The 26,000-nt window shown below is 43.6% G+C and overlaps 3 protein-coding genes across 6 annotated transcripts; 1 reads left to right on the top strand and 2 right to left on the bottom strand.

Annotated features, from left to right (window-relative positions):
• Positions 1-768: 768 nt before the first annotated feature.
• On the bottom strand, positions 769-6,126 carry harbi1 (harbinger transposase derived 1). Of its 2 annotated transcripts, none has more exons than XM_024260943.2 (7): positions 5,978-6,126; positions 5,369-5,534; positions 5,104-5,306; positions 4,944-5,031; positions 4,672-4,879; positions 4,423-4,598; positions 769-1,457 (listed from the first exon to the last, which is right to left on the bottom strand). In XM_024260943.2, exons 2-7 carry the CDS (start codon positions 5,531-5,533, stop codon positions 1,263-1,265), a joined length of 1,035 nt encoding a protein of 344 aa, XP_024116711.1. In that variant the 5' UTR covers position 5,534; positions 5,978-6,126; the 3' UTR covers positions 769-1,262. The 2 variants fall into 2 exon arrangements, with proteins under 2 accessions (XP_024116711.1, XP_024116712.1); XM_024260944.2 differs by having other exon boundaries at positions 5,369-5,591; positions 5,978-6,085.
• Positions 6,127-6,227: 101 nt separating this feature from the next.
• Positions 6,228-15,065, top strand: atg13 (ATG13 autophagy related 13 homolog (S. cerevisiae)). 3 transcript variants are annotated; one of them, XM_024260937.2, is made up of 18 exons: positions 6,228-6,394; positions 7,273-7,353; positions 7,454-7,534; positions 7,615-7,734; positions 7,819-7,865; positions 7,982-8,122; positions 10,171-10,211; positions 10,277-10,373; positions 10,442-10,549; positions 10,641-10,734; positions 10,846-10,944; positions 11,067-11,138; positions 11,212-11,318; positions 12,110-12,248; positions 12,326-12,403; positions 12,477-12,584; positions 14,442-14,570; positions 14,646-15,065. In XM_024260937.2, the coding sequence occupies exons 2-18, from the start codon at positions 7,285-7,287 to the stop codon at positions 14,721-14,723; spliced, it is 1,608 nt and encodes a 535-aa protein (XP_024116705.1). In that variant the 5' UTR covers positions 6,228-6,394; positions 7,273-7,284; the 3' UTR covers positions 14,724-15,065. The 3 variants fall into 3 exon arrangements, with proteins under 3 accessions (XP_024116705.1, XP_024116706.1, XP_036066598.1); XM_036210705.1 differs by having other exon boundaries at positions 6,239-6,312; XM_024260938.2 differs by lacking the exon at positions 10,846-10,944 and having other exon boundaries at positions 6,229-6,394.
• A 779-nt stretch (positions 15,066-15,844) lies between these two features.
• kpnb3 (karyopherin (importin) beta 3) lies at positions 15,845-25,884 on the bottom strand. Its single transcript, XM_024260951.2, has 26 exons — positions 25,635-25,884; positions 23,211-23,291; positions 22,734-22,926; positions 22,552-22,654; positions 22,385-22,481; positions 22,202-22,306; positions 21,999-22,121; positions 21,796-21,916; positions 21,467-21,554; positions 21,284-21,390; positions 21,087-21,211; positions 20,927-21,016; positions 20,666-20,839; positions 20,377-20,595; positions 20,223-20,306; positions 20,017-20,149; positions 19,831-19,952; positions 18,835-18,931; positions 18,555-18,727; positions 18,367-18,478; positions 18,246-18,301; positions 18,055-18,177; positions 17,759-17,978; positions 17,083-17,311; positions 16,873-17,014; positions 15,845-16,685 (listed from the first exon to the last, which is right to left on the bottom strand). Exons 1-26 carry the CDS (start codon positions 25,710-25,712, stop codon positions 16,599-16,601), a joined length of 3,282 nt encoding a protein of 1,093 aa, XP_024116719.1. The 5' UTR covers positions 25,713-25,884; the 3' UTR covers positions 15,845-16,598.
• Between the last annotated feature and the right edge of the window lie 116 nt (positions 25,885-26,000).

The raw sequence follows: 26,000 nt of genomic DNA, 5'->3' as shown, positions 1-26,000 counted from the left end.
GAGAAACGTTCCATTAGACCAGGGGTCCCCAAACTACGGCCCGCGGGCCGGATCCGGCCCTCCTCCATATTTGCCCCGGCCCCCAGACTGTTTTGGGTAAATCAGACATTTTATTTCAATTTTTTAGGCTAATTTAGCATTTAGCTAATATATCAGCTACAAGCTAGCTGTTTTGGCTAATTAAGGCTTTTTTCGTTTTTTTGAGCAGATCTGGAGTTTAGCTAATATTTTAGCTTTATGCTAGCTGTTTTGACGAAATTTGATATTTTCCAGTTTTTTAGGCTAATTTACCATGTGGTTAATTTTTCAGCTACATGCTAGCTGTTTTGGTTAATCAAGGCTTTTTCAGTTTTGTAGGCTAATTTGGAGTTTGGCTAATATTTTAGTTTTATGCTAGCTGTTTTGACTAAATTAGAAAATTTTTTCCAGTTTTTTTAGCTAATATTTCAGCTACATGCTAGCTGTTTTTATATAATTTAGCACTTAATATTTTAGCCAGCTATCAGCTCCAGTGTTTTTAGCTATCAATTTAAGGATCTTTAGCTACTAATATATCACAGATAATGCTGCATATCTAGTTTTTAAAATGTCATAGTATTATTTTTTTTCTATGAAGATTATAGAAATGATTCATTTAAAATTTTTCTATGTTTGTCTTCCTGGAAAACCATAAATCTTTACGTTTAGGCTGTGATTGTTACACTTTTTCTGTTAGCCTACAAACCACATCAGAGAAGGAACTAGTTGAGTGACCCTCAAAAGAAAAAGTTTGGGGACCCCTGCATTTGACCACTAGTCCGACCAAAAGACTCCTCCAGGACCAAAAAGGAAATAGAATTTCTGATACTCTTTCAAAATAAAACCCAAACTCGTAGAGTTGGTTTTCTGTTTGGATCCCTTTTGTTCTATCAACCATGATCCTCCTGACTGCAGGATTTACTCACCTGTGTACATAAATGCTGACGTGGAGTTCTTGTATATACGGGCCTTGTTTTTGTATTGTGACATCAAGATTTTCACCTGTGGACTGTTTGAGAAGCTGGACTAACAGCAACAGAGTCTGGAGGAGTTTGATTATTCCTGAGGGGATAGTGAAGCTCCTCCCTCGGAGCTCTGCCGTTTGGTGTCGTCGTCTTGTTGTATAGTGTATTGCATGTTCCTCCATATTCCAGTATTTTATCTTAGTATAGCCAGTAGAGTAGAAACAAGCAAAATATTAAAAAACTGCATCAGCAAGCCAGTGTCCGGCTCTTTTGTTGGGCTCAGCTGAAGTGTTTGAGGATGAGCTGCTTCCGGAGCTCCTCCGCCTCGTCGTCCTCCGGTCTCTGCTTCAGGTTCCGGTGCTCCTCCAGAGGCTCCGTCCTCTCCAGAGTCCAGGCGTCCAGCCCGGACTGCAGCGACACGTTGTGGAGAACGCAGCACGCCAGCAGGATGGACGAGCTCCTCTCCGGGGAGTACTGCAACATCCAGAGCGGAGCCGTCAACGATCCTGACGTTTACTTCATGTAAACGAATATGTCATTCAGCTTTATAAAGTGCTTTACATAAAAGGAAATCAAGTACCTATGTGCATGTTAAACAAAAAAAAGTCAATAAAAAATGCAAAGCAAAGTTCAAATGAAGTAACAGAAGTGAGGGTTGAACTAATTTAACAGTGAAGCTTAAAAACTATTGTTTTTATCTCCTAAACCTCCACAGTAGAGAGAGGAAATCTGCTGCAGGTTAAGGATAGAAAAACACTGCTGGTATGAGCTCTTATTGTGAAGGCTTAGAACCAGTAAAAAACAAAAGCCCAAGATTTTTAGAAAAATCTTGTCTGCAGATTTAAATGATCTGACAATGTTATGTTAAAAGCCAAATTGAAAACTAAACTAAAAATATTCAATCATACGACATAGTTTGATAAAAAATATAAAAGAAAAACAAACCACTAAATAAAGTCGTAGAATTATGACAAACAAAGGGAGATTGTAATAGAATAAAGTCAAGGAAATAAGGGAATAAAATCTTAATTTTACAAAAAAATTGTAAAAGTATTAGAAAAGGTCAAAATTTCCCACAAATTAAGTCATGAAATTAGAAGAAATTTTTTTTTTAAATTTTACACAACGAAAGTTGCAAAAATTGAGAAAAAAGTTAACATTTTACAAGAATAGTCATAAAATTATGAAAAAAAGTCTTAAGTTTATGAGGAGAAGTCATAATTATAAGAATAAAGTCCAAATTTTACGAGAGTAAAATAATGAAATGAGAAAAAAGTTGAAATTTTAAAAGAATAAAGTCGTAAAATGAGGGAAAAGAAATAATTTTTACGAGAAAAAAGTCGAGAAATTAGAAAAAAAGGTCAATTTTACAAAAAAATAGGAATAACTAAATTAGAATAAAAAATGAAATTTGACCAGAAAAATTGTAAAAAAATGTAATTAAAAAAGTCAAAATTTTCCAAGTAAATGCCATAAAATTATGAGGAAAACAAGATTTTTTTTACAAGAATTAAGCTTTTAAATTATGAGACAAAAAGTCAACATTTTACAACAATAAAGTCATAAAATTATTATTTAAAAAGTTGAAACTTCACAAGAATAAAGTCGTAAACTGAGAAAAAAAATTGCTAATTTTACAAGAAAAACAGTTGTAAAATTAAGAGTAAAAAAATCTACATTTTATGAGAGTGAAGTTGAAAAGTTATGACTAAAAAAAAAAAAATTCAAAATTTCATGAGAATAAAATCATATAAAAACAATATGGTCCTTGCAGTCAGTGACTGCTGCTGTGGGCCATAATAAATTTTTTTTTGAAATTTTACGAGAAATAAAATCATAAATGTATCATTTTTAAGAAAAAGTCTTTCTGATTCAACAAATAAAGTTGTAGTTTCATTAAATAAAGCCATGTTTTTGTGTACAAAAAGAGTCGAGCAGGTTCAGTGAGATTCTTGAGCAGTGTGACGTCTGCATCAATCAAACATCAATCAAACATCAATCAAACCTCAATCAAACATCAATCAAACATCAATCAAACATCAATCAAACATGTCTTTGTTGAAACACTTCAAAAGCCTAATGTAATTTTTTTGTTTTTTAAAGAAACCCTTAGTTTTTCCTGATCAAATTATAACTTTTTTAAGCCTACATTTGACTTTTTCTTGTAAAATGCTTAACTTCTTTCTCATATTTTACAACTTCCTTTAATAAAACTTTCTCCACCATAAAGTGGTGACTTGGATTGATTCAGGTAACAGATATGATTATTGTCATATTATTATTTTTTGTTGTGCTGAGATCATTTTCTTCTGTCCTACTGTTAATAGCTTGTTCTGTTTTGACATTTCTTGCATACATAGTTACATTCGCATGAACAATAATATTAAATTAAATGAAGCAGAAGGATAGAACTGAGTCTTCTGCCCAGAAACAGGATCATTTATGACTCTTTCTGCCTTTTAAAGTCTCCATACCTTTGTTAAAGTGCTGCTGTCCCTCAGCTCTGTTTTTCTCCCTCTGAGGTTTTGGTTTATTTACCGACCCGTTTAGCATGTAGAACATGTGTCGATGTCAAGGCCCAGGGGCCGGATCCGGCCCTCCAGATCATTTTATTTTATTGTTGTTAATGACCCGATGTTATCTTGTGCTTATTTCTTACTTGTATAATTTTAATAAAATATATTTTTATGGAGAGTCAAATATTGAAAGTTATTTAAGGTTTAAGTTGATTTATTCTAGAATAATGTTCCAGAGTTTTTATTATTCATAATTATGTCAAAAAGTTACAGTTTTAGAGTTTTAAAAATTGTCATTCTGCTAGATTTTTTGACTATTATTACTAAAATTGTTTAGGCTATTTTGGAGCTAATATTTGAGCTATATGCTAGCTGTTTTGGCAAATTAGGGGTTTTAAAAAAAATTTTTAGGCTATTTTGGAGTTAAGGTAATATTGTTTACACATAAGCTGTTTTGGATAATTTAGGCTTTTCTCAGTTTTTTAGGCTATTTTAAAGTTTGGATATTTATTCAGCTACATGCTAGCTGTTTTGAATAACCTAAGTTTAAGTTCATAATTATGTTAAAAAGTTACAGTTTTAAAATGTAGTTTTAGAGTGTTCAATAAATGTTTATCCTGTTCGTCCTAAAGTGTGTTTTGGACTTTGGCCTCTTGTGTGATTGAGTTTGACACCTCTGGTGTAGAAAGTTCTGGTTATTTCCATCAAAACTTACCTCGTGTTTAGAAATTCCTTTAATACGTGAAAGCATTTGATGTTTTCAGAATTTACTCGTGAATTTGACACTTTTCTAGTCCATTTCACCTAGAATTTTTCAACATTTTAGCTTTCCTTTCGTTGCAGCCCATAGAATTGAATTTCCTCATGTGCGGATCAATAAAGTTTATCTTGTGTTTTTTTGAATTTCAGTGTGTTTAAAATACCTGCAGATATCCTTTGGTGCCATCCAAACATCTGAATCGAGTCTGGATGGCTCTGAAGGTTCTGTCCACGATCTCGTGGGTGGCTGTGTGGGCGAGGTTATAGCGAAACTCTGCGGGGGACGCCGGCGCCTCAACTGGAGTCATTAACCATTTCCTCAGAGGGTAGCGGCCGTCACCTTAAACAGAGGGAACAATAACTCCTGAGCTTATTGTCAGGAACATGTACTTGCTCATGAAGCCGTGTCTCACCCAGCAGCCAGCCCTCGTCGTTGCTCTGCAGCTGCTCGTAGAGAGCGGATCTCTCCAGAACCTCCGTGTCCTGGAGTCCGCCGGGCCAGTGCGTCTCTGCGCTCAGCAGCAAGCCGCGGGCGTCGCAAACCAGCTGACAGGCCACCGAGTGAAAGCCCTTCTTGTTGACGTACGAGGAGTCCTCGCTGTTTGGAGCTTTGATGGCCACCTGGAGAGGAAATTCAGAATCACATTCAAAGAAATGTCAACCCAAAGGTGTTAAAGCAGTTTACCTGAACGCAGTCCAGCACCCCGAGAACACCGGGAATCCCTGCAACCCTCTGGAACTCCTGGAAGGACTGTTCTCGACTGGACGGCTCCCTGTTTAGGACATTTCATGTACATCAGTGTGCAGAAACTGCAATGAACACCAAATGTGATTCAAGGTTTTACCTGTCGAAGGTGATGAACTGAGGAGCTTTCTCCACCAAGGCTTTGGTCACGTTGGAAACACATCTGGACATGGACGCCTGGCTGATCCCTATGATGTCCCCCATGGAGGTCTGGAATGACCCGGATGTGTAGAAGCCCAGAGCGGCTAAGACCTGCACCTCCGGACTGATGGCTCTGGACCTCTGCGTTCGTCTGCCGAGAGACTGAAACACCGAAAGGTCAGGAAAGGTAAGGAAGAGCGGCGGAAGACGTGACGCCACCACACCTCTCGGAGCAGTTCCACCAGGTACAGGATGAAGTCTCTCGGGAAGCTAAAATGGGTGAGGAGGAAGTCGTCCGAGACTGAATCCAGGTCAAAGCGGTCCAGCGTTTTGTGGCCTCGACCATGGAGGAGGAGGTCACAGTCCAGAACGGCTATGGAGATGGCCATGCTGTGGAGAAGGAAACGTTTCTCCTGATTTTATTACAATACTTTGTCCACAGTAGTACTAAAAAAGAAAAAATAAAGTCAATTAAAAAATAAAACTCAATCATATTTTGTAATAAAATTATTAACTTGATAAATATTGCAACATTTTTACTATATATATATATAAAATCCTTAACTTGACAACAAACGAAATCAGGCGATTATCAGATAAAACTGTTTCCCCAGACAAACTAATAGGTCAATATCAACCAAATAAATAATCTTTAAACGACAATTAGCAACTCTTGCTAACCAGTTAGCTTGCAAGCATTTAATGTTTTAACTTTCCCTTATTCTGACCAGACTAACCGAGGTAAAATATTAGCCCAGATAGTTGCGAACAGTGAATCAGTGAATGTGTCTAACTGTTTCACTCTGCAAATAATTCAGATTTAATCTCCATACCTTTATGTGATGAATGCTAACACATTTTCCATCAAAACAAGAACCTGGAAACAGCTCAATTTGATCAGACGTTCAGTGATCGCACATTCGATACTTTTTCTTTTTAAAACAAAAATAAAAACGTTATTATATTTTTAAATATGTATTTAAATGTTTTTATTTTTTCAATATTGCATTTAATGTTTATCTTATTTTATATGTGCTTAATTGACTGATCCAGAAGAGCTTGACGAAAGAGGCGACGCGAATGCGCAGCTGCAATAACACGTCGACATGGAGAAAATAAACAGAAAAGTAGCACCGTCGTTGTTGACGCCAGAAGCAGTCGTCTGAATGTCAGTCTAGCGCGACTTTACGTGCTGTTTATCGACAAAAAGCACATTTTATTGAAAATACGTCGATTCGGGTGAAACTAATGTAAGTTTAGTTGTGTTTGGACTTGAAGTGAACGATAGTCAGCTGCTGAGCTGTCGTTAGCCACATGCTAATGCTAACTATCCAGTCAATGTGTTGGCCCTCTTAAGCTTTCGGCGATATCTTTAAAAAAAACAAAATTTCACTTGAAATTTGTATTATTTTGTGTTTTAATTGACAGCTAAATATGGAGATGCGTATTTAATGACAGTTTAATCGAGGAGGCCCCAGTTGTTAGCTTAAAACAGAAGCTTTGGGGCTTTAAAAACAAGCTGCTCGGTAAATGTTTTGTATTAAAGTTAAAATTTATTATGCATATTTTGAATTTTTTTTAAAGATTTTAGTCGGATAAATGACAAAGAATAACATCCGGTCCAAATTACGGTTTGTAGGTCATCGCCATAGACTGTAAAAATATTATAAAATAAAATTTATATACAGTCTATGGTCATCGCAAAAGCTAACAGTTTTTAAAACAAATCTTTATTGACAATTCAATAGTTTGACAAAATGTAAACATATGATGAAAACACAATACACAAAATAATATTGACTAATGACATATATTAAAATCTGCTATTCAGAAGTAAACACAAATTAAGTTATAAATAGTCTTAAATCAAAAATAGTCCATCAAAATGTTTTTTATTATTTTTTATTTATTTGAATGTATTTAATATGGGGACTTTTTTCCACTTTCTTGGGTGAATATAACATTTTACCAAAATTCTGATCAGATTATTCAATTTTTCATCTAAAACATTTTTGATCATTTTGGGTGAGCTGTCCTCTTTGTTTGTGGTGGCAGTAAAAAGTTCAAATGTGTCGTAAAAACGTCGCATCTCCTGTCCAATCTGCTGCTCTGTCTGGGTCGATTGCAGGGTTGTGGCGACATGGACAGTGACCTGAGTCCACAGGATAAAAAAGACCTGGACAAGTTCATTAAATTCTTTGCTCTGAAGGTAAAAATAGAAATGTTTGCTCATCCCACAGACACTTTTGCTTCCCCTCATGTCAGATTTTACTGCAGTGATTGTTTATGAGCCTTTGTTGTGGTTGCAGACTGTCCAGGTGATAGTCCAAGCCCGCCTTGGAGAGAAGATTTGCACTCGGTCCTCTTCCTCTCCCACTGGTTCTGATTGGGTAGAACATTTTGCTTTCCTCTTGTATTGTTTTAAAGTAAATCTTTGCTGATGCCTTTTTGTTTTTGACACTTTTCCTAGTTTAATCTAGCCATCAAGGACATCCCAGAGGTGAGTCATGAAGCGAAGAAGGCTCTGGCCGGCCAGCTCCCGGGCATCGGGCGCTCCATGTGTGTGGAGATCTCCCTGAAGACGTCAGAGGTGACGGCGCTGTCGTTTAGGCTGTTTTAGTCCGTCACCGATGAGATTAAGTTGACATGTTAAAGTGGGATCTTTTTCTTTCAGGGTGACTCGATGGAATTAGAGACTTGGTGCCTGGAGATGAATGAAAAGTGAGTCTTTTTCACCATTTTAGTGACAAAATGATTAGAAACTAAACTCATAGCTGCTTTTAATGGCATTTAGCAGCAATCAGCTGAACTTTAACTGTATTTATGTTTTGCTGCAGGTGTGATAAAGACATAAAGGTGTCGTACACGGTCTACAACCGTCTGTCGGTCCTCCTGAAGTCTCTGATGGCCATCACCAGAGTGACACCTGCTTACAAACTCTCCAGGAAGCAGGGACATGACTACGTCATATTATACAGGTGACTTCATCTGCCGTTAATGCTGGAGGAACTCAGATTCAGAAACTGTTGTCACAGAATTTCTGTCTTTACTTTAAAAAAAAAACCTTTTTTATATAAATTCAAATTTCAAACTACATTTTTTCCTTGTAGTTTTATTATATCAAATTCTGCTATTAGGACATGTATTACTAGAAATGATGTTTACTTATGTACAGAAGAAGACATAAGGGAAAACAGAACAACATTTTTTAAAGAAGACCAAAAGAAGAGATTAAATAGGTTTTGACATCAAATTCAACTGGAAAAAATATTCAGTGCTTCAGTTTAAGGAAGAACAGAACAGTGACACCTAGATTCAAAGATTCAAGATTCAAGATTCAAGAGATTCAAGATTCAAGATTCAAAGGGTTTATTGTCATATGTACAGTAAAGAAACTGGTTTCCCTGTACAATGAAATTCTTACTTTGCAGCTCACTCTGAATGCCATAAGATAAAAAATATAAAGTTTTTGGATATTTACAGGATGACTGAAAACAAGGTATATATACGAAATAAACAAACTATGCATATGTAAGTCACTAAGATATTTACAAATCAGTTGTGCAATTTACAGCGGTTATTGTGCAAAGGAGGCTGACAGAACTGGATAGTGGGGTACATGTGCAGTTATTAAGGTGCATTAATAATGCTGAATAGTCCAGTAATGATATATATATGATAAATAATCCAGATGTGCAAAGGTGCAGTCTGCTGTTGCAGACTCCTGTCAGCTGTTTAGGAGTCTGATGGCAGAGGGAAAGAAAGAGTTCCTGAGTCTGCTGGTCCTGCATTTCACACTCCTGTACCTCCGGCCCGAGGGAAGGAGAGTGAACAGACCTCGTTGGGGGTGGGTGGGGTCTCCGATGATGGAAGCAGCTCTCCTCAGGACCCTGCGCTTGTAGATGCTCTGCAGTGAGGGCAGAGGAGTCCTGGTGATCTTGGACGCAGCCTTCACCACTCTCTGCAGGCGTTTGCGGTCCGTGACGGTAGAGCTGCCGTACCACACTGTTATGCAGCTGGTTAGGATGGACTCAACAACGCAGCTGTAGAAGTTGCTGAGGATCCTTGGTGACATGCCGAACTTCCTCAGTGGCCTAGTGGCCAAATTGAGTCATAGCAGCCTGCAAATGACATTCACGTTACTGTTCATCTCATAACTTGATTTTTCTGCATAATATAATTCATGTTTAATCATTTTGAAGGTTTTATTCAAGATTATAAAGATTTAAGTCACAAAAAATAATCAGAAGACTTACCAAAATATTATTTTTTATGTCGCTCAGCTAATAGTTTTTAAATACATTTTCTTATATTTGAACTTTAAAAATAAATGTTTGTCCAAACTTTCTTGGAATATCTAGATTTTAGTTCTTTTATTCTATCTAGATTTTAGTAAAGTATGAACAAATCCAGAATAAAAAAGATGATTTTATCATTAAAACATTTTATTATAGCTATAATCTTAGTTAAAATAATACAAAAAAATCATTAAACAATGCTCAAAGTGATCATTTATAAGCCTAATTAAATCTGTCATTGTTCCAACCACCATTGGTCGGGTTTTTATTCAGAACAAGAACAAACTTGTTGATTTCCCAGAATATTATCTTATACTAATGGTCATTATTAGCAAAAATATGTAAACCAAACACGTAAATGGAGTTGATGTCACTTTTACTGTAGTAAAAGTGGTGATTTGTGTTCATGTAAGTCATTGTTATTATTCAAGTCTATATATTTAAGTAAAGTGACAGAAATTGAAACAGAAAAGATGGAAAAAAAACTATGGAAATATTCCAGATTAAAGAAAATAAAAGTCCTCATGACAAAAGGGTTTTTGTTGTTCTTTTGTAATAAAGCTTTATTTAAAACAAATACAAACACAAACAGTTCTAGTTTTTGTTCAGCATCTTAGCCAAAAAACGTGCTCCCAAAATCTACTAGTTATTGATCCAAAAGTGTGTATAAAATGACGATGATCAGCTCAGTGAGGAGGTCTCCTTGATGTTTTCTTCTTCTTCTGTAGGATCTACTTCGGGGAGGTCCAGCTGAGTGGATTAGGAGAAGGTAACGGCGCCTCGTGAAGTTCTAGCTTCTCGACAGGACGTTGACGGAGTTCCGTGTTCCTGCAGGTTTCCAGACGGTGCGCGTCGGGGTGGTGGGCACCCCCGTGGGGACGGTCACCCTCTCCTGCGCTTACCGCACCAACCTGGCCTTCATGTCAAACAGGTGAGCCCCCCACGCCCCACCCCCTCACCCCCTTCTGCCACCTGGGCTGAACCTCTTCTGCCTCACAGGCAGTTTGACCGCTCGGCCCCCATCATGGGCATCATCGTGGACCACTTTGTGGACCCCCCCTGCAGCAGCCAGCGCCCCGCAGTCATGGGGCAGCCCTGCAACTACAGGTGCGTTTGACGTGTGCAGCATGTGCGCCTGGTTCCTCCACCTTCAGATACACGTCTTTCTGCCCCTCAAACCCGTTTGTTTTTGATGCAGGGCTCCCGATGAGGAGGACGGGGGCGCCTTCGCAGGAGTTCAGGACTCCCAGGAGGTCTGCACCACCTCCTTCTCCACCTCCCCGCCCTCCCAGGTCAGAGAGCCGCTCGCCGCTTTCCTCTTCTTCCTTTTTCTCTCTGTTTCCTGAATATTTTCCTATCTTCTTCTTCTTGTTCTGGGGGTGGGGTTGCTTGCATGGCCTCAGTGTGTCTGTACACTGAGCCCCTCCCCTTCTAAAATGTCCAAGCCCCTCCCTCTGGACAGTCTGCAGCTGCCGTTGGCTCCTGGACTTGTCGCTCACAATGTGAGTCTGTAGCCGCTCCACCTGCTGCTCCTCATCCTCAGTCACCATCGTTAATGATTGACCCGCCCCTCCCACGCACTCGGCTCGCTCCGTTTATCCTCTGGTTAATGTTTCCTCTGCAGATGTGCGCCTCCAGGTTATCGTACCAGCCCAGTGCCGCCGAGGTCTATCCCGCCGCGGCGAACGCCAACCAGGTGACAAAAAGGAGAAAAGGAAAGACTTGGTTCCTTCATTTAGCAAACTGTAACCTCTGTTTTGATGCTTCAGCTGTTGCATGCTGGGAAAGAAGGCGGAGTGGTGGTGGTTCCCTGTCAGCCTCATGGCGTGGACGCCCACCTGACCGTGGAGCCGCCCCTCAACACCCCCGGCAGCAGGTTTGTTTGTTTAACGTTTTAGATAAGAGGTGCCAAACTCAATCACACACGGGGCTAAAATCTAAAACGGGACGGACAGGATAAACGTTTATCGAAAACTCTAAAACTACATTCTTAGAACTTTAAAACCATAACTTTGTAACATAATTATGAACTAGATATATAGCATTACCTGTGATAATGCTAATGTGAATGCTGTAAGCTGAATTTGGCCGCTGAAGCTGATAGCTAACTAAAATATTGACTAAATGCCAACTTAGCCTAAAAAAAACAAAACAAAAAAATGTAGGTTAGCCAAAACAGCTAGCATTTAGGTGAAATATTAACTAAAAATAAATATAAATATTAGCTAAACTGCATAAAAAACAAAAAAAACCTAAATCAGCCAAAACAGCACGAGCTAAAATATTAGCTCAACTCAAAAATAACCTAAAAAAATCTTAGTAAATGTCAAAATAGTCCAAAATCTAACAGAATGCAAATTTTTCAAACTTTAAAACTGTAACCTTTAACATAATTATGAATAATAAAAAGCAGGAATATTATTCCAGAATAAATCAACTTAAACCTTAAATAACTTTAATATTTTACTCTCCATAAAAATATATTTGGTCAAAATTATTCAAATTAGGAATGAGAACAAGATAACATCGGATCATTAATAACAATAAAATAAGATGATCTGGAGGGCCGGATAGAATCACCCAGAGGGCCGGATCCGGCCCCCGGGCCTTGACTTTGAGACGTGCTTTAGAGGAAAACTCAGGTGTGATTACCTCCACCCCCTCCAGCGGTGATGACGAGGGTCTGTCGCGGAGCGGCGAAGAGCGAAGGGAGGAAGGGCGCAGCGTCTCCCCGTCCGACCCGGTGGAGTCTCTCAACGCCTTCACCCGGAAGGTTGGCGCTTTCGTAAACAAACCCAGCACACAGGTAAGCCGCCGGAGCCCTCAGAACCCCCAGACCCGCGTTCGGTTTTTACCAGCGTTCTGAAGCGCCGATCTTTGCAGATAACGGCGGCCAACCTGGACCTGCCGTTCGCCGCTTTCGCCGCTCGGGGGCTGGACTCGGAGGGGAGCGATCCCATGGTAACGGCTGCTCAGACGCAGAACTCGTCCTCCGTCTTCGACCGCAGAGCTGATTCTGTTTTTGTGGGTCCAGGTTCAGCCTCCGGAGTCCCCCCCCAGCCAGTCGCCCCTGCAGGCCAGCCTCCACTCGCAGGGCTCGGAGGGATCCGGGCCGCAGGACGACTTTGTCATGGTCGACTTTGTGAGTTCAGGTTTCATTCACACACTTACGGTGTTTTTGCAGCAACACAAACATTTCCTTCATCGGGTTCCTGACATCATTCTCACTCATGTTTCGTGACTCCGCCCATTTCCACCTCAGAATCCTGTTTCCTTCAGCAAAGAGTTTCAAAATTTAACTTAATAAAGTTAACTGTTTCAAAGGTTCAACAAACAAAAATCTAAATCTATTTAAACTCCTGACAAATACGAGGATTTATTAACATTTTTAAAATTAATTTAAAAAAACAGACTTTAAACACTGACATCTGAAGCCAGATGCTGACTCAGCTTCTTGTAGGACTTCTGTTGTTCCCTAGAATCATGTTTCTTTCATGAATTAAACATATAAATAAAAAGGGTTAGGGTCACTATGAAGGAAAACATAATATGCAAGAATAAGGTATGAGACAAAGTAAAAGATTTAAGAGAATTAAGTTGTAAATTATGAGGAAAACACCAAATATTTACTAAATTAGTTGTTACATTATAAGAAAGGGCAAAATTTCATGAGAATAGTCATAAAAATATGAAAAAAACTCTAATCTACAAGAAGTGTCACAAAATTATGAGAAAAAAGTCAACATTTCATAAGAATGAAGTCATAAAAGTGTAAGAAACAAACCCCAAACTTTACGAGAACAGTCGTAGAAACGTGACATTTTTTTTGAGAATAATGAAAAGGAAACAAAATTACAAGAATAAAGTTGTTAAATTCTTATTAAAAAGTCAAAAATTCCTACAGAAAAGTCAAACATTTGCAAAAATAAAGTTGTAAAATTTTGAGAAAAAAAATCATTTTATGAAAATAAAGTGAGAAAGTCAAATGTAGACAATTAGTTGTAAAATTCTAAGAATAACGATAAAGTATAAAGTCGTACATGTATATAAACGCTTAGTAATTTTACGAGAATAGTCATAAAATTATTTTACAAGAATAAACTGGTAAAATTATAAAACGGTAAGTATAAATGCATAAATAAATAAATATTAATTTGTATTTTCCAATAAGATATGTTTAGAATTTATGGGATTTAAAGTCATAAGTTTGAGACAAAAAGTCTGTTTACTAAGAACAATAAACCAAAAAATATTGTGTTTCTACATGAGAGACATTGTTAGTGCTTACATCAGGATTGGTTTATGAATTTAGTGATTCAACATTGAGTCAACATTGTATTACCGACAGTATTCAGAGTTTGAACAGAATTCACAGGAAACTGGCTGATTGATCCAAATGCATTATGGGTCATAGATTCCTAAACTGAAGCCTGGATTTAGTCTTACTCACCACCAACTTTATTTTCTTAAAAGTATTTTTTTCCTCGTGAAATTATGACATTTTTTCTTATTTTTTATTGTCTTATAACTTTACAACTTTATTCTCGTGTTATTTTTTTTTTAAATATTGTCTGGTAAAAATGTTTTCAAAGTTATATTTAGAACATGAACTTGATGATTTAAAGGTTTAAAAAACAAAAACTTTACTCATAAAAAAATGAAAGAGGGTTTATTAATATTTTTTAAATAATTTTCAAAATAAAAGCGGTCTTTAAAGATTGCCTTGAAGCCAGATGCTGATCCCGAGTTAACATGACTCAGCTTTTTTTGGAGACTTCTGCAGTTCCAGAACTTAGAAGAACGTAGAACTGGGACCCTTTAAGTCATAAAAATCAGATTGTTGCAGCTTCCTCTTTCTGGAGAAGATCCCGACGTCTTCTCCATGTTTTCTGAAGACTAAAAAGATCCGCAGTGGGTTTGGAGTCTGATGGAGTTCATGAGGATGTGATCACAAGCCTGTTCTTGCCGTGTCTGAGCTTCCATCCGTGTTGGTCCTCAGCGTCCGGCCTTCTCCAAGGACGACCTGCTGCCGATGGACCTGGGCACGTTCTACAGAGAGTTCCAGAACCCGCCTCAGCTGACCAGCCTGTCGCTGCACATCAGCTCCCAGTCCATGGCCGACGACCTGGTGAGCGGCGTTTCCCTTCCTCTAGTCTGGCAGCAAAGCGTCTTTCAGAGTCTGACTGGCGGTCTCCTCATGCAGGACTCGCTCCCGGAGAAGCTGCGCGTCTACGAGAAGAACATCGACGAGTTCGATGCGTTTGTGGACATGCTGCAGTAGGAAGAACACTAGAAGAAGCCGGTTGGTCTCTATTGAGGAGAACTCAGAGTAAATCCTGCTTCTCCCCGTCTTCCCCCTCTGTAAATACCCGTTCCACACGAACGTCTGATAGTCGTAGACAGAGCACACTTCTGCTGGGGTGGGCTCCTCCTCCCAGCTGGTCTGGGACTCCGCCCCCTTCCTTCCACCTTAGCTTCCAGCCTCAGAGGACTCTTGGAGCTGGAGCTCCAACCTCCTGCAGCGGAAACACCAGCCTCCTGCTGATCTGGTGACTCTCATGGCTGTCGAAAAGCTTTAAGTTAATGTGTTGGTGTCTAAATAAAGCATGGCTGCTCCCGCTCATGCCCCGCCTCTTCCATCGCGAACGAAAACGCTAGACGGGTTTTTAAACTATCATAAATTCTAATTACTGTTTAAATCTGGGGTCACCAAACGTTTTCTTGTGAGGGCCACAGAACTGTTTTCTTCTCTGATGTGGGGTCAGTTTGTAGGATAACAGAAAAAGTATAACAATTACAGCCTAAACATGAACATTTACGCTTTTCCAGAAAGCCAAACGTAGCCGAATTTCAATTTTAGCCTAAATTAGCAAAAACTAGCATGTAACTGAAATATTAGCTAAAAGCCAAATTAGCCTTAAAAAAACTGGAAAAATGTGTAATTTAGCCAAAATAGTTTGGGGGGCTGGGCCACATGTGGTAGAGGGCCAGATCCGGCCCGCGGGCCGTAGTTTGGGGACCCCTGGTTTAAATAAACGGAATGTTTTGAGGTTTGTTGTTTAGAGGCAGGAGTTCTGTGACGGCCTTCTTTAAAGATCTGCATCCTTCACTCACGTGAGGCATGCTGGGAAATTTCTTGATTTCCTCCTCTTCCTCTCCCCGACATGGATGACCGTCTAATTACCGGACTATCAGGTAAAAACTGGACTTGGATGTCAGATTGACTGTGTAAGAGCACTGTGAGTGACTCCGCCCCCTGATGTCCCAAACAGGAAGTGCAAAACCCCATTGACTTCTGTAGAAGTAAACAGCTTTCACTTGTAAACTCTCCTTCACATCCTTTCAGAACCGAACCTTACAGTCGGGTCAGATGGACCCACAGCTTTGAAATGAGGCTCAGAGTTCTTCTCAAATGGAGTTTATTAGCATTTGGAATTTCATATCTGCAGGGCTGAACGGGTCATAAAGTCGAGTGAACAGCAGCACTCCTTTACAAATACTCTACAGTTGATACTCCGCGACGCCTCCAGGCCGGGCGACCTTCAGAGGAGGAGGCTGAGGCCTCCAGCTACTACCTGGAGGGGGGGTAAGAACAGTTAAAAAAAAAAGAAAAAAAACAAACAGGAGGACTTCCTGTCAACGTGTCCAAAATCTGGTGGAAATTCATCAGCTGTCCCAGACTACAGAACTAATGTTCTAACGTTTCTAACCGTTAAACATGCTGCTAGCACTGATCGGACGCCCCCCACCCCCAGCAGATAAAGGCCATTTTCTCCCAAAAGGGTAACCATGGGAACAAGAAAATACAAAAAAAAAAAGTAAATTTCACAGAGACGGGCAGTGATCAGCCCGTCTGCAGCTCGTTTAGCAGCTCAGACCACGACAAAGTCCATTTCCTAAGCCCCCCCACTCCCCCCCGAGCCTCACGGTCCGATGAGGGAGTCCCACGCAGACGATGGGGGGGGGGATAAAAGTTCAAGTGGCGTCGTCACGCCGACCGATCCTCCGTGGTTGCTCCAAGTGTCTGAATGTACGTCTCTAGGGGGTAAAGATGGGGGGGTGGGCCTTCACTTTAACAGATCAGAGCAGGAGGAAGAGGGGGGGTTGAGAGTCCAGGAGCTTCAGGGGTTGTTTTTGGAGAGGAGGGGAGGCGGGCTCAGGCGGCGTTCAGCAGGTCCTGGACGGCTTTCTGCTGCTTCTCGTTCAGGCCGGAGACACACTGTGTCCATAAGCCTGCAGACACCTGAGGGGACAGGGCACGCCGTCAGCACGCCGTCAGCACGGGACGCTCCTGAGGCGTCCGCTTTACTGAATACATGCAATTATCTGCTGCTCTGAAGAACAGGCCTCACCGGATCAATGTATCCACAGGTTTTAAAGTGTCATTTTCTTGATTTTTTTTTTTTTTTAAATAAATATTTCTAAAATACCTGCACTTGGCGGACGACGTTGGCGAGCCGTTTGCTGCACGCGTCTTCGCTCTTGATCGACTCGCTTGCGACGCCGTCGGCGATGATGACAAAGATCTTAGGAAGGTTGGCGTTGTCGGGTCCGAGCACGATGGGGTTGTTGCTGCAAAGAGCAGAGGAGTCAGGTGGCGTCGGCGGGTCAGAACCCGGATCGCTCGGGGTCAAACCCACCTCTCGATGAGGTCACACAGGAAGTCGAAGGTGTGGACCGCCTCCTCCTTGTCCTCGTTGAGCGGCAGCCAGCCCAGCCAGTGGGGGAGGACCTCGTTGACGTTGACGCACTCCGGGCGGAACCGCATGAGCTTCCCGACGGCAGAGATGCAGTTTTCTGTGGCGTTGACGTTCTCCTTGGAGCGCGAGTCCGCCGCCTGGATGACCGTGACCAGCAGGGGGAGCGCTTCTGCAGAGAGAAACCGGCGTCAGTCAGCAGGACACCAAAGAGGAAACGTCCAGCATAAATGTCACCGTGTTTGCAGAACGGTTTAAGCTTATGGTTAAAAATATAAGAGTTTTAAATTGGAAACAACCAGATCCTCCAGGATCTTCTGGTCATTTTTTTGTGACTGTAGCCTAAATTTGACTCTTTTTCCCTTTAAATTGCAATAATAATGTAGGCATTTTATCAAAATCAAGGGTCCTAAACTATGGCCCGTGGGCCAGATCCGGCACTCCTCCACATTTGGCACAGCCCCTGAACAATATCAGACAATCACAGACAAAACCGCTAACAGAAAACCCTTTTTCTGTTAGCCTACAAACCGACCACGGCCCCTCATCTATGAAGAAACGTTCTGTGACCCTCACAAGAAAAAGGTCGAGGACCCCTGATCAAAATGACCTTTCCTACCTGAGCAGAACGGGCGGTAGTTCTCCCCGCCGAACTGAGCCATGACGCCCACGCCGTAGGCGGCGGCCTGCCGGACCTCGGGGCTCTTGTCGCACAGCGATTGCAGCATGGGCTGCAGGAAGTACTCGGCGTACTTGAAGGAGGCGGGGCTGCAGTGCTCCACCACGTCGTCGAAGATGCACAGACCCCACTGCCTGTCGGCCCAGGACTGGGTGGAGCTCTGCGGACAGAAGGGGGCGGGGCTTTGTCAGGCCTCTGAGTCAGCTTCCACCTGCAGGTCTGTGAGGACGTCTTACTATGAGCTGGACGATGAGCTGCAGCAGCTGCTCAAACCACGGCAGCACCTTCTCCTTGTAGCTGCTGAACACTGAGTGCAGGATGTCCGACACCTTGGTCAGGATGTAGACGTCGTTCTCGTCCTGATACACAAACACACGGATGAGATCTGCAGCCTTTTACAGGAAGGCTCTTATTGTGAAGGGGCTACCTCGTCCTTCAGCGTCTCCTCCACCTGCTCGTCGTAGTCCTCGTCCTGCCTCTTGGCTGCAAACGCAGACAGGTTAGTAAATGCAGACAGAAGGTCAAAGGTCGCCGTGCTGATGCCTCACTCTGCCTCAGCTCCTGGTTCTTGAAGTGTTCCTCCAGCTTCCCCTTCAGGATGCCGCCCAGCTCCTCAAAATGCTCGTTGTTCAGACAGCCGTCGCCCATCAACTCAATGCACTGGGGGAGGAGACGCCGCTGGGGTCAGAACGCCGCCACGGGGTTCAACGCGCTCAGACGAGCGGCGAGGCCTCACCTTGGCGAAGGAGTGCATGATCTCCGACAGCACGTCCGAGTCCGGCTCCGTGCCGATGGCCTTGATGAGGGCGTCGCACATGAACAGCCACATCTGGGTCAGGTACTCCGGGCCCCGGACCTGAGCGCACTCCAGGAGGAGGGGCATGGACTCGGCCGCCGCCACCCGCACGCGTGACACAGTCAAGGAAGCGCCTGAGCTTAAAGTCGACAGTTACACCGCCACGCCAGAACCACGACAGCGGCAAAAACGGCGTCTGAGTCACGAGACTGAAGGATATCATCGTGGAAGTAGAACTTGAGCAGCGGAACCATCAGCTTCACCACCTGCTCCGTGTAGCCCACAAAACCCTCCTTCAGCTCTTTGGCATAACACACCTGCACGAAGACACGCAGTTACAACACCACTACCGACAACTGTACTCACACTGTAAACAACAGTGTGATCAAGGAAGGAAAACTATGTATAAGAGCCTAAACGATCCAAGACGGTTACATATTAAAATATTACCAAAATAAAAGCCCAATTACACAGAAAATGTGTTAAAATGAGGTTAAAAGTGGCAGAACATCAGTAAAATGAATGTTAATAAATAAAACCAAAGGATTTTCATTAAATAATTTACCTAAGTGAGCAATTGAAACTTCCTGTAATGTTATATTTTATTTAAATGAGAATAATAGGGTAAAATGCAGCTGAAAAGTTTTTTTTTAAACAAAAAAACAAGTTTTTTAAAGTGGCAGAAAAGTTATACACATTTATGTCAAATAAGAAAAACAAATCTAAAATCATCTGACCTAAAGGGTTCATTTTAACTGCCTTAAACATTTTACATTAAAATTAATTTAAAAAAGGAGCCAAAACGTGCTAAAATAAAGGAAATAAGTGCGGAAGAGCCAAATAATCACTATTTAATAACCAAAGAAAACAACTTTACACTTTCACTAAATATCATTAAAATATTACCAAAATAAAAGCCAAATTAGTCAAAAACACACAAACTAATTTATGTTAACCTATTTAAACATAAAAATTAGAAACTCCAATAAATTGAAAATCTTGAAGCTAAATGTCAAAATAAAAAAGGTAAAACATGAAGATTAGCTACTAATTGTTAAAAAAAAAAATGCTAACATACAGGCTAGAGGAAAAAAACGAATTAACAGAATTTCAAAATAAAACTCCCAATGGGGGATCAGCTTCAAAATAAAGGTTTTATGTTTTCCACCAACACTTCATTCTATGAGCACTTCCTGACTGACGGCGTCCGTCTCACCAGCATCTGGCACGCTGTGGCCTTCTCCTCCAGCCCCGCCGTCTTGATCCCGAAGCTCTGCTGGTCTCCCAGGTTGACGAACTCCCAGCCGTCGTCCTCCGACATGTCCTCCATGTCCTGAGCTGTAGCACACGCTTCAGTCCCGCCGCCCTCTCCCCGTGTGTCACTGCAGAAACGGTTACTTACTGTCCAGGAGCGCCACCTCGGGCTTGATGGAGGCGGTCTTCATGAGCGGGCCCATGACCACGGGCAGGTACTGCTGGAACTCCTTCCCCAGGATCTTACACATCCGGGCCCAGGCCGAGATCATGTAGGAGATCTGAGCAGAGAGGAGCACACTGCAGGAGGACGGCTTCACACGCCTCCAGAGCTCCGCCTTCAGCCCCGCCTACCTGAGGGTCGTCGTCCTCCAGGTCGTTGAAGTCCGTCTGGGTCTTGAGGAGCAGCTGCATGACGGCCGACGCGTCCGGCATGAACTGGAGCAGAAGGAGAAGCGGGATGAGCCAGAGCCGAGGTCCGACAGCGCTCCTCCGGAGACAAACCCACCTTCTCCTTCCCGACCGCCAGCCCGATCAGGCTGATGCACTCGATGGTCTTCCCCCGCAGGAGGCGGAGCTCCTTCTGCATGGCGTTCTCCACGATGTGTTTGAGGGGGGGCATGAAGAGGTCGTAGTACGGAACAAACTTTTCCTCCGCCGTGTCGGCCACGGAGGCGATGGACGTCACCACCTGCTCCAGGACCAGCTTGTTCCCTTTCTGGATCAGCTGGTGGAGTACAGACCTCATGAAGGGGCGGAGCTCCAGGCGGCGGCACGTCTGGAGAGCACGGCCTTACCTCGTTCAGCTTCCCCACCATGATGACGTGGAGGTGCTGCAGCAGGTTGTCCAGGTACGGGATGAGGATCGATTTGGGACAGTCCTCTGTGAAGTTGATGAGCGCGGCGGCGGCGTGCGCCTGCACCCGCGGGTAGTTCTGGTCCTCCATGGTCTGGAGGAGCGCCGCGATCACCTGCAGGAAAGCAGAGGCGGCGTCACATTCCCACCTGGCCTCCTCGAGAAGGTTCGGTCAGGAAGTAGAAGCGGAGCAGAGACCGACCTTATCGTGGAACTTCTTCTGAAACGTCGGAGCGAAGTCTGTGGCCATCTGACCGATGGCGTTGCAGGCGGCGTACCGCACCCTCGGATGCTGCAGAGAAGAAGGAGCTTAGAACACCTCCTGCAGACCACACCCATGAGGAGCAAGCCCCTCCCCTTACATAGTCGGAGCAGAAGAGCAGCACGTAGCTGATGATCTCCTGGAGGATGGCCTCCATCTGCTGGTGACAGCCTTCTCCGATGGCGGACAGCGCCATCAGCCCGGCGTGCCGGTACTTCCAGTCGGCTGTGCACAGGTCAGCGTGTTAAAACCCCGCCTCCCCAAAAGTCGGGACTGAACCCAAAGGAGTTTCCTCACAGTTCTGCAGCATCTGCATGATGTGCTGCTTGATGATGGGCAGGATGATCTTCCCTCCGAGTCCGCAGGCGATTCTGTCCAGAGCGCTCTCTCCGGCCACGGCGTTACTGTAGCGGGACCAAAAGACCGCCGCCTTCAGCGGGACGGCAACAACAGAAAAAAACCAGGAGGGCGGAGCCTAACCTGTCAAAGTCATCGTCCTCCAGCTCGTCGGCCATCGCCCACTCGTCATCGTCCTCCAGGTCCACCATCATCGCCAACATCTGAGGCACTGGAGGAAAAACAGAGTTCAAATCCGCCTCACTGCAGGGAGTTCCATCACTCCTTCACTCTAGAACTGGTTTATTCATTTATTAAAGAGAGTATTTTTTAAATGTTCAAATCTGGAAGAAACATCTACAGAAATTCATATATAATTAACCATAAACACAAAAGGAGAAATAAGCTCTGGACTCCTGATTCTAAAACAGTCCAGTGTCCCCAAAAGTGGATTTACTGGAACAAATCCTCACCGGTCTGAGCGACGATGGCCGTGTGTTTCCTCAGCATGGCGGCCGCCGTCTCAGACAGCGTGACGATAACCTCCAGCGCCAGCTGCCTCTGCATGTTTGCTAGGTTTGTGTCGGAGCAGAGCTGGAAGGGGGGCGGGCGTAGGTCAGACCCAGACGGGCAACCATGGAGACAGGAGGAAGGGAGGGGGCGTGTCAGAGCGTACCTTCAGGCAGAGCTGCAGCGTGGCCTCCAGGTTGGGCCTCAGGTATTTGGGCGCCGTGTCTGCGATTTCCACCAGAGACTTGAGCACGGAGTCGTCCCCCTGGTAGCAGGACTCGTTCACCGCCTGATCGGAAAAGAGGCGTGTCAGTGCCGCCCGACTCCAACCCAGATACCAACCCTGTGTGCATTCATGGACGTTCATACCTGCAGGATTCCAGGCAGCAGGTCTGCAAAGTGCTTCAGCAGCGCCGTGTTTCCTTCGTTGGACAGAACGAACGAGGCCGCGGCCCGCGCCGCCAAAGTCTGGATCTGCAGAGGAGAAGACGGCGAGTCGTTGTGCGGTGCGCCGACAGCAGGCGGGGCGGTGCGCCGCGGCTACCCTCTTACCTGAGGGTGGGCCTGGTCCTGCATGCACTGCACCAGCATGCGCTTGATGACCTCCAGGTAGTGCTGCTGCTGGTTACCGAAGATTCCCGGGAAGTTCCTGGAGAACAGGAAGACCGTGAGCTCCAGAGCAACCGGAGCGGACGGAGAGCGGCGACGGCGGCGCTCACCAGAAAATGTGCAGGGCGGCTTCACGCAGCCCCACGTCCTCCGCGTTCACAGAGTCGAACAGGAACTTCAGCACCTCCGGCCACTGGTTGTTCCCGTCGTCATCTGAAGGAACGAGAGGTCAACGTTTAAGCCCGACGGCAGAGAAACTGACGGTGGAGGCGCCGGCGCCGCTCAGCCGTACCCACGAGGTTCCTGCAGAGCTCGGCGGCGATGTCGCAGACCTTCTTGCGGATGTTGGGCGAGGTCTCCTGCTGGATGCTGCTCAGCAGCTCTGTCTTCACAGCGGTCTGCATTTCCAGGGTCAGGCCCGGGTAGATTTCCTCGAAGGAGGACGACAGCAGCCGCCGCAGCAGAACCGCCGCCATCTGTCTGACCTGAGAGCACAGCAGCGGCGGCACACTTCATGATCACTTCCAAAACAACCTCTTTGTGAACTCTACTAAATAACAAGAATGAAACTCCTTAAGTCGACACTCAAACAAAACTCCTGGACGGACATGTTTGTGTGGCAGAGTCACTCCTGCTCCAATTTCAGGACTAAAAATAATCGCAGCTGAAGTCGGGAGCAGCAAACACGGCGTCCCAAGAAGCTGACGGTTAACTAAAACCAACAGGAGGGGCTTTAACGGAAAGATCTGCCCCCGTTTGGCTGACGCACCTCTTCTGCGGCCGAAGCATCCCTGATGGCGTGCAGCAGGAAGGAGATCTTGCTCTGTCCTGGGATGTTGTCGTACGTTTCCTGCAGGAAAGAGGACGGATGATGAAGAGGAGGGGGGGGAACAGAAACAAATATTTTAATAGTCGAGTAATCGGGTCATGTGCGAACTGGATTTAAAACAAACATCTTAACCATCATTATCTTTAAACTAACTAAAAACTAGATCTATAGCATTACCTGCGATAATACTAGTGTGAATGCTGTAAGCTGAATTTGTCCGCTGAAGATCCTAGTGCTGATAGCTGAAGATGCTGAAATTGATAGTTAAAAACTCTGAAGCTGATAGCCAGCTAAAATATTAGTAAAATGCCAAATTAGCCTTAAAAAAGTGAAGAGGAAAAAAAGCCCAAGTTAGCCAAAACCGCTAGTATGTAGCTGAAAAATTTGCTAAATTACACATTGGCCTAAAAAAAAAAAAAAAACTTAATAAATGCCAATAAAGTCCATAAATCTAGCAGAATACCATTAAAACTTTCAACTTTCCTACACTCTGACTCCATATAATAGAAAGTAACAACTAATCAACTATTAAATTAGTCGTCGACTATTTTAATAGTCGATTAGTCGACTAATTGTGGAAGCCCTAATATCAACCAAACTCGTTTAGTGAAATCCCCCTTTCTGAAACTAGAAAAGCGAGAAACCCTGAAGCTCTTTGAGATGCAAATGTGGAGGCAAACAACAGAGGAGCTGATCGTCGAGGAAAGACTGAACCAGGAGAAAACGACGTTATCAAACCAGAGACTGAAGTCTGGGTGGAGATCTTTACATGACAGAAACCCTGAGGAAGATCTAAAAACACAGAGTCACGGCCCAGGGGCCGGAGCCGGCCCTCCAGATCATTTTATTCTATTGTTATTAATGACCCGATGGTATCCTGTTCTCATTTCTAACTTGGATAATTTTGACAAAATATATTTTTATGGAGAGTAAAATGTTGAAAGTTAATTAAGGTTTATGTTGATTTATTTTTTGACATTTACTAAGATTTTTTGGGGGTATTTTGAAGTTTAGCCATATTTTCAGCTACATGCTAGTTGGTGTGGCTAATTTAGGCTTTTATTTTGTTTGTTTTGGCTGTTTTGGAGCTAGGCTAATATTTAAATGCTAGCTGTTTTAGATAACCTTTTTTTTTTTTTTTTAGAATAATTTGGCACTTAGCTGAGATTTTAGCTGGCTCTTAGTTTCAGCGTTTCCAGCTATCAATTTCAGCATTTTCAGCAGACAAATTCAGCTTACAGCATTCACACTAGCATTATCACGGGTAATACTATATATCCAGTTCATAATTTTGTTAAAAGTACAGTTTTAAAAATGTAGTTTTAGTGTGTTAAATGAATGTGTATCCTGTTCGGCCCACGACCTAAGGTGAGTTTTGGATTTTGGTCCCTAGTGGGATTTAAACTCGTATGATATCAAGAAAAAAAATCATTTACCATTTAAAAAGCCCATAAAAGACTGAATCATCGTTTCCTGGGTTAAATATACTCGTGGGATTTATGAGGATGTTTTAATGCATTTATTGGAGTATATGTGTAATATTTAATCATCTAAACAGTAAGTTTCTTCACAGAAGTTATCTATGATTGAAGGATTCAGGCTGAAAACCTCCACGTCTTTCCATCACAAGCATCAACATTAGATCAGTGTTTCAGGTGAATGTGAGAAGGCCATGGGGAGTTCCGGACTGAATAAAGGAGGGATTCCGGTCAGCTTAGCATCCCGGCGGTCAGTCTGCGTTCTGTAAAGAGAAATGCTGACTCTGAGGAGACAGGACGCTCCACCACAGCCTGCTGCTGAGACGAAAACCTGGAACAACTGGGATGTGGGGGGTGGACACGCCGGGAAACTCAAACAACCCCCCGGGAGAACCCGGAGAAAGTCCCGCAGCTGAGCAGGACTAACGTTTCTAACGCTGGACTGTCCGGCCGCTCCAAGTTTCTATTGTCCGCACGTTCCTAGACTTCTATAAATCAGCGTTAGCTTGGGATTTTTAGCTAACAAACCTAGCAACATTCTGGGCTACTTAGCTCCACGCTACTTCCTGTGTACATCTTGCTAGATGACTAGCTTCGGAATCAGCTGGAGATTCAGCTAAAGCCGCGGATAGAAGAGGCATTTCACTTTCTACCGAAGCCCCCGAGGGACAAGCGGACACACGCGCTCGCCCGTGTGCCCGGTGTCACGAACGGGCCCCCGATCTAAAGAGCTGCTTTCTGACCGCTAAACTACGCAACATGGTCAGCCACGGTTCGCACATGGGCTCTGACGTGCGCGCAACTGCCAGCAGTTAGCACGCAGCTAATCCCATCGCTCGTGTGTCGGAGGCCTCTCAAACTGTCACGCCCGCCCGGGTCTCCTTACCTCGGCTTGTTTCCTGACATTGTTGTCAGAGCTCATGAGATTACCCAGCAAGAGGTAGAACTGCTGCTGCTCCGCCATTGCCGCGAGATCAGAAAAGACCAGCCGGGTGGAGAAACGGCGAAAAGAACCCGGCAGATCTCGCTTCGGTCACACAGCCCGAGTGGAGCGCCATTGGCTGATTAAATCAACGGTAGTCGCCGCTGATTGGACAGCAGGCCCGCGCACGACGTATGCCATTGGTCGCTACGAGTTCTCCGCGCTTGTTGGCAGGAGTCGGTGCAGGAAAGGGAATGGACGCTTCCTATTGGTTACTACTGAATCACTAAAGCGCGGGAGATTGTGACGTCACCACGCAAGGATGAAGCT

This window comes from Oryzias melastigma, unplaced genomic scaffold, assembly GCF_002922805.2.
Source record: "Oryzias melastigma strain HK-1 unplaced genomic scaffold, ASM292280v2 sc00160, whole genome shotgun sequence".
Classification (NCBI taxonomy): domain Eukaryota; kingdom Metazoa; phylum Chordata; class Actinopteri; order Beloniformes; family Adrianichthyidae; genus Oryzias; species Oryzias melastigma.
The sequence above is the reverse complement of the archived record's forward strand: the minus strand, read 5'-3'. Positions and strand labels throughout refer to the sequence as shown.

Coding starts and splice junctions, on each gene's coding strand:
- harbi1 (XM_024260943.2), bottom strand. CDS start 5,533: ATGGCCATCTCCATAGCCGTTCTGGACTGTGACCTCCTCCTCCATGGT. Junction 5,307..5,368: donor TGGTGGAACTGCTCCGAGAG/GTGTGGTGGCGT, acceptor TCGGTGTTTCAG/TCTCTCGGCAGACGAACGCA. Junction 5,032..5,103: donor CAGTTCATCACCTTCGACAG/GTAAAACCTTGA, acceptor TGTCCTAAACAG/GGAGCCGTCCAGTCGAGAAC.
- atg13 (XM_024260937.2), top strand. CDS start 7,285: ATGGACAGTGACCTGAGTCCACAGGATAAAAAAGACCTGGACAAGTTC. Junction 10,212..10,276: donor GCTGAGTGGATTAGGAGAAG/GTAACGGCGCCT, acceptor GTGTTCCTGCAG/GTTTCCAGACGGTGCGCGTC. Junction 14,571..14,645: donor AGTCCATGGCCGACGACCTG/GTGAGCGGCGTT, acceptor CTCCTCATGCAG/GACTCGCTCCCGGAGAAGCT.
- kpnb3 (XM_024260951.2), bottom strand. CDS start 25,712: ATGGCGGAGCAGCAGCAGTTCTACCTCTTGCTGGGTAATCTCATGAGC. Junction 19,953..20,016: donor CGAGGTGGCGCTCCTGGACA/GTAAGTAACCGT, acceptor CGTGTGCTACAG/CTCAGGACATGGAGGACATG. Junction 18,932..19,830: donor CCACAGCGTGCCAGATGCTG/GTGAGACGGACG, acceptor GTCTTCGTGCAG/GTGTGTTATGCCAAAGAGCT.